This window comes from Clytia hemisphaerica, unplaced genomic scaffold (genome assembly GCF_902728285.1).
Source record: "Clytia hemisphaerica strain Z4C2 unplaced genomic scaffold, Clytia hemisphaerica genome assembly, whole genome shotgun sequence".
Lineage (NCBI taxonomy): Eukaryota > Metazoa > Cnidaria > Hydrozoa > Leptothecata > Clytiidae > Clytia > Clytia hemisphaerica.
Genome location: NW_027103512.1, coordinates 510394 through 517839, shown reverse-complemented (window position 1 = coordinate 517839; position 7446 = coordinate 510394). Strand labels below are relative to the sequence as shown.

General features: G+C 34.9%; 1 protein-coding gene across 1 annotated transcript; it reads left to right on the top strand.

Annotated features, from left to right (window-relative positions):
• Positions 1-349: 349 nt before the first annotated feature.
• On the top strand, positions 350-7090 carry LOC136799238 (uncharacterized). The gene is made up of 6 exons (XM_067055927.1): positions 350-669; positions 2419-2625; positions 3446-3657; positions 4327-4497; positions 5940-6230; positions 6316-7090. Exons 1-6 carry the CDS (start codon positions 407-409, stop codon positions 6483-6485), a joined length of 1314 nt encoding a protein of 437 aa, XP_066912028.1. The 5' UTR covers positions 350-406; the 3' UTR covers positions 6486-7090.
• Positions 7091-7446: the final 356 nt, after the last annotated feature.

Sequence of the window (7446 nt, the reverse complement as noted above, 5' to 3'; positions counted from 1 at the left end):
AAAGATTTTAGATTATTTCCCAGGCAAAACCCCTATTTTCGTAGTTACCAGTCAGTTTTGACCCAAAAATCTCATTTTGAGATTTTTGTTTAGAATGCAGCGTACATGACTGTGACATTTTAATCCTATTTTTTTCCAAGGAACATTTTAGGTCTAATTAGAAAGCTGTAGCACCAACAGAACAGATGTCTGGATCAAGTTTTGATCTACTAGAATACAATGCATTTTCTTTGCCTTATGTTGGTAATTATCCTTGTATTTAAAGTAGAGAACTTCAAGTTCCATCAAAGAAAAGTATTCTCGTTGTCAAATTTTCTCTCAACATTTTCAAACATCTCATTTCTTTCTTTAGTTATCTCGGGTTATCAATACAAAAACACACAAAAGCTAATAAAAACTAAGAAAAATGTTATTGGGGGTCTTATTGATCCATTTCCTTTGTTCCATAACTAAAGTCGATACACAAGGGACATGTGGTTCAACACTAACACGATCAGAAGGCACAGTAAGCTCATTAGCACCCTACAGAAGAGGTCGAGATTGTTATTGGGACATCAAAGGAGATTTCTTCACAACTTACATCAAGTTAACCTGGTCAAAATTCGTAGTGGATGGTGTTATGCCGTCCTGTGGCAACGATTACATCGAAGTTTATAAGGCTGATTCAAAGTAAGTTTAAAGCATCTTTAACAAACATCATGAGTAATTTAAATTATTTAGATATTTATTATTTAAAAACTGTAAATTATCTGGACCACTTTATTTGGACCTACCCCGGTGGAGGTCCTATAAATTAACCTGTGTTTGTTCGTTCGTCCGTCCGTCCGTTCGTTCGTTCGTCCGTCCGTTCGTCTGTTACCAACTTTTCTCAGGATTGAATCATAGGAATCTTTTGATTTTTGGTACAAAGGTGCAAAATGGTAGTGGCCAAAATGTGACGGAGCCCGATTTTCGAAAAAAAAAATTTTGGGGCAAATTTGGGCCAAAAAACGGCTAAAAAACGGGTTTTTTGGACTTGATGAAAAATTGGATCATTAATTTTTTCTGATTTTTTGCATGAAAGTAGGGTACCATCATAGGTAAAAGATGGCTCAAACAGATTTTTGCAAAAAAAATTTGTTGGTGCAAAAAACGCATGTTTATCTATAAGAATCACTATTAATAAGCATACATCAATGTTCTTAGTCAAATTACTCAATTTTGTTATGAATTAGATGTTTTTTTTGCTCATGAGGGCTTACTTTTGAAGAATTTGTGTGTTTAGACATGAAATTTTGGTTGCTGGGCGTGTTTTTATAGAAAAACTGGCCAAATTCGATATTTTTTTATAAGCACATTAACAATTACTTAGGTATTAGCTTTTCTTGAGATTGGCTCTTTCATTCTTTATGATTTTTTGCACAAAGATGAATAACTATAAACCCTCGAATGTGACGTAGCTCGATTTTCGACAAAAAAGTTTTTGTGAAAATTTGGGCCAAAAAACGTCTAAAAAACGGGTTTTTTGGACTTTATGAAAAATTGGATCATTAATTTTTTCTGACTTTTTGCTTGAAAGTAGGGTACCATCATAGGTAAAAGATGGCTGAAGCAGAATTTTGCAAAAAAATTTTGTTGGCTCAAAAAACGCATGTTTATCTATAAGAATCACTATTATTTTTCATACATCAATGTTCTTAGTTAAATTACTCAATTTTTTTAATAAGATAGATGTTTTTTATTGCTCATGAGGGCTTACTTTTAAAGAATATGTGTGTTTAGACATGAACTTTTGGTTGCTTGGCGTGTTTTTATAGAAAAACTGGCCAAATTCAATATTTTTTTATAAGCACATTACTTAGGTATTAGCTTTTCTCGAGATTGGCTTTTTCATTTTTTATGATTTTTTGCACAAAGATGCATAACTATAAACCCTCGAATGTGACGGAGCTCGTTTTTTGAAAAAAAAATTTTGAGGTAAATTTCAGCTAAAAAACGGCTAAAAAAGGGTTTTTTGATGGATCATTGTTTTTTTTTGGACTTTTTGCATGAAAGTAGGTAAAAGATGGCTCAAGCAGATTTTTGTAAAAAAATTTTTCAGCTCAAAAAACGCATCCTTATCTATAAGAATCACTGTTAATAAGCATACATCAATGTTCTTAAAATTACTGAATTTTTTGATGAGATATGTTTTTTTGCTCACGAAGTCTTGAATATGAAAGAATATTCCAAGAGCATGAAATTTTGGTTTCTAAACGTTTTTTTATAAGAAACAAACGACTAATTTTAATAGATCGTCACTATTTGTGTTCTGAATGATTGTTTAATGGTCACGCTCACGTAGATATCAATTATATATGTGTTAAATGCATAACCAGGTAGGTCCATAAAAGTATCACTTGTTATTAACAAAAAACTATTTGTATTATCTTTTTTCAGCTGCCGAAAGCTTGAAAAACTTGTACGATTTTGCTCGAACAATTTAGTTGGACATTTACCACATGACGTTTATGCTTACAATGCAAGGTGTTTGAAAATTCACCTTCATTCATCAAGCAAAGATTCATCCAAAGATACAGGATTTGTAGCCGGCTACAGTTTGATAAGTGGTAACATCCCTGTCACATCTACTACTGTCTGTAAAAGGTATGTTTTTTTCTCTCATCAAGATCTTTATTATGAACAAATCAATCAGTCAATCACCAAAGAGGAAAGTGGTGCTTTCAGAGGTCGAAAAGGGGGTTATCGTTTATTGGAAAATCTATTTGTTAAACACCTAACCAAATATGTTTTAACAAAAGTCTGTCATTCCTAGTTTTCGGAAATGAATAATCTTATTAAACTCATATCATTCATTTTTCGACGCTTAAACATTCAACTTGATAAAGACAACCGTCGAAACGTCACATGCTTAGTATATGTAATCACATGATAACGATATGTAATCACATGATAACGAGTGCAATTCGAGAATAATTGCACGAGTGATTTTTTTGTTATTAATTTTCCGAGTCCGAAAGGAATTGTACGAGTTATTATGTGATTACGAGCTAATCGCACAATGGCTTTCACTACTTTTTCCCAGTTAGGAAAGTAAATTATAGAAATTACACTTAAGGTTTTATATTTTTCTCTTCTCTCTGTGTCTTTCTTTTAATGTTGTTTATTGATTTTGTTTTTCACAAAATAAATTTCGAATGCAATTAAAACGTTCGATGCAAAAAAAATGTAAGAAAAAACATTAAAATCAATTTTGTAAACATTGGCGCGGCATTGAAGAGTGTGATTAACGATTAATTGCTCTCTACAGGATGCAATTAACGATTAATTGCTCTCTTTGAGGGCGTGCCAAATAAGAAAAAATAACCCATCGTGCGATTAATGTTAAACTTCTATTTTTGACACAAATCTACTTTCAAAAAAAAGAAATCAAATTGACTTTTACGTTTGTTTATTAAACTCATAGAGAGACTAAGGTACAGAACGATTTCGGTGTCATCACTTCACCGCAATGGCCCAAAGCATACGAAAAGTCCAACCTACCAAAATATAGATATGATTGTGAATGGGATATCAAGTCAGAGAAAGATGAACTTATTCAAGTCAACGTGATGGACACTGAGTTTGACGGATCTGCAAGTGGATATTGCTCTTACAAGAATCGATTGTATCTTAATGGTAAGACGACATTATTGATCTTTGAAGACTAAGTGGTATGGTGGTCATCATTTTCGGCCCATTCCTAGGCGACCCGAATTCAATTCCCACCGTGGTACCTTCGACTCACTTGGCAAGTGAGTGTAACTTTGCCCGGGTTAACCAATACTATGTAAGGGAAATAGGGTACCACTGCTTTGATACAATAGCGTGGGTAGATATGTCAGACATTGTGATGTGATTACATTCATGTGTAAGGTTGCTAATTATCAAGCACGGGATCAAGCATCATGATACGTGAGGGTCGCTTACACAGGATCAGTACCGCCTGTAGTAGCGCTATGAGACATTCCTACTTGAAAGAGAGGAACTCCTGCTTCCAAAGGAGTAGGAACCATTCTGGTAACCTGGAGATGTAATATCTATCTCTTCATTGTCTTTGTTCGTTTATTTTTACACAGCTTCCTTGACTTAACATTTTTTATAAAATTCCTTTCCCAAATTACTTTTCTTATCGTTAAAGACCTGTTACTGATGTCAAATATGTATCATTTCTTTTATAAGAAATACAGCTCTCCAAATAATAAAGTGGGTCCCATCTGCTGTAATTTTAAAAATTATGATTATGTTGGTACAGTAAAAAGATTTTCAGGTTTAACTCATATCTGAAAAACGTTCAATTCATACTAGGTGAGAAGTCGGTGATTAAATCTAACGCATATCGTAAAACGATTTGTTCCAGTCCTGTACCCTTCACGTGGTCTTCCGAATATTATAAAGTAGAAATCGAATTGAAAGGATGGTACCAGCCCTCTCAACCGAGACGTGGTTTTGCGATTGGGTTCGTCAAATACAGAGATGGTAAGAGAAAAATTTGTTTTTTTTTTCTCTCACGAACGTGTCCTTTTGGCCCTCTCTTTAAGCATCCTCTATAGTGTCCTCTTTTTTCAAAGATGTGAAGATAATTTGCAGCTTTTCTATCGAAACGTTAAAGATTTTATAAAATTTAACTTGTAGTAAAGAGGGTTTTGCGAAATTCGGTAGAAAGAGGTAAAATGGTAATGGTTCAACATACAAAATAATATTGTAAACTTCTACTTTAATACAATAATGACCGGTTAGTGAGGGCTGTACTGAGAAATATTGCCCGAGGTCAAGTAACGACCGAGCTTGCGAGGTTGTTACGTCGACCAAGGGCAATATTTTCAGTACAGCCCGAAAAAAACGGTCATTATTGTATTTGTTAACCGTTTCCTTCAGCTTCGATTGATTTTTAGCGCTTTATCCAGGAAAAATAGCGAAATAAAGTGGAAAACACAAGCGAAAAGATATCAAAAATTGTTATAATATAACAATAGCGTTCAGTTTGAGGTCGTTGTTGTTATTTTCTGCCCGCGCAGTTTGATTATTAGCCCGAGAGTGTCATTTGGGACCGACGCGAAGCGGAGGGCGCAAATGGTACTAGAGGGCTAATAATCAAACTGCAAGGGCAGAATTAATGACAATAACGAACGAAAGCTTAACGCCATTACTATTATTGTCCATATCGGAAATTCAAACAACGTTTTTTTCTAGCGTCAGCCAAGTCTTTTCGCTTCAATGCAATGACTTCAACAAGTTTTGAGTACCCTTGCAAGCGGGCCGCAAATGACCAAAAAGTGTTTTTTTCTGACGTCGGTTTAGTCTCACCGCTTCAATGCAACGACTTCAATAAAGTTCCGAGCGGGCCGCAAATGACGTTATCGCCCTATAACCAGGGCGGTTAATGATATTTCAGCCCTCTGAAGCACGACGCCTTAGTTTTCTCAGCGCGGGTATGACTATTTGAGTCATAGAACCTTTCAATACCGCCCGCCGTTCGAATCTTTAATGGCTTACTTAATGACCGCTATATGGATAATAATTTCTGACGTCAGAAATTAAAAAAAAAAGTGACATCACAATGAGTTTTCCTAACGACGGGCAACTCTGGGCAGTGTAGGCCCGTCGTCATGCAAAAAGAACCAATTGCATTGCGCAAAAAGCCGTGTAGCCCGCTTTAAAAAAGTAACCGGTTAACAATGAGAAATAAAGGAATAACTTACAATTTCTGCGTGGTGTTTCCTATTGGTGCAATCTTCAGGCAATGCAGTGTATTGTAGATTGAAGATGACGCAAGCTTTAAACACGGTGCAGCAATTGTATGTTAGTTCTTTATTTCTCAATGTTTCGCTCGAATTTTTTTGAGAGAATTGAAAGAATTGTTTGACCTCTCTTGTGATTCTATCCATTCCACTAAATTCAACTTCTTTGATTTTTTACAGAGACAGCAGCAACGCGAGCTCAACTCAGCATGATTCTCGGTATCACGTTTGTCGCCGTTATGGTCATCATTGCCATCGGTTGTTTCATCAAGCGTTGCAAAGCACGACGTGTTACGTATAATTCCGTCACCTACAACCGTGATAATAACCAAGCCGTCATTGATCCGGGCACGACTTCATCAACGACGGCTGTTATTGCTGACCCTAATCTACCGCTCACCGTGAATTTGGAAAAGAACAATATTCCTTTCAATCCGCCTAGTTATCAATCTGTCAGTAATTATCCACAAGGTATTAATTCTTAATTGCTTCTTTGAACTTGATTTTTTTATTTTTCACATTTGAACTTCAATACATTATTATTCTCTTGTTTTAGATGCGCCTCCACCATACCCAGGACCACCCACAAGAATAGATGCAGAAGACACCACAAACCTACCACCTGTTCAACAGCTACCTTACCCGCCCAATCAACAACCACCCGCTCCTTATCCGCCCAATCCGCAAATGGTTTATCCGCCGCCCTATCCACCACCAACACAATAAGACGTGTTTTATTGTTGTTGGTTTTATTTGAGTTGGAGTGGTTGTAATATTATATCTTTGCTCACTAATAAAGAAGTGCATCATTTTTGTATCATTCTTTTTTTGATATAATGCATGAAAAGGAAATGGGTTCGAGTTTACCTCGGAGGAATATTTTATTGGAATGATGTTTACCAGTAAACTTTGTTTGGTTTATGATGTCTTAAGAAAAATAATACGATACAACTCCTGGAAAGAGTTTTAATCTTCAAGATTTTAACGTATTTCGTACTCAGAACATTTTACAGATGTTGAAAACAGTTGAGTATAACAGAATTGCTGAATTATCTAATACACGATGTGATTGGTGTTTCACTTAGGGCACTTTTTTAAATAATCTTTTTTAAATAAAATTTATTATAACATTGTAGATTTTTATTTTGAAATATATGTATTTTCATTTTTGAGTACTGCTGTAAAAAATTGGATGTTTCATACTATTTATACTTTGTCACTGTAAGAATTGAACCTGCCATTAGGTTATTATGCTTTTTCTATTTATACTAGAAATTTTCATTTTATATCTAAAATTTATTTGAAATACATATACAGTTTACTCTTGCTAATTCGAACTTAAACTCTAATTCACTTGAATTACAGTGAGCCGAATTGCAGTGAGATTCCAATGTAGAAATTATTCAATAAAATTTTCACACTGGAAGGGATTTACTTTTAGAGGGATTCGAATAAAGTTAAAGCTCACTGTATTGTGAAACTGAAATTGCAATAACCTCACGTGGTGAGCAGAACAATATTCGAACGCCGTTTGACTTCCTTTTCTCGACTTGAAACTTGAAGTTTTGATTTTAGTTCGAGAGCTGTCGGCCTTTTATAGTCATCGACAATCTCAGTAAAGATTCCTTATTTACAAACAACTGTAAACAATATAGATAAGAAATCAAAATAGAATATAGTTCCAGAG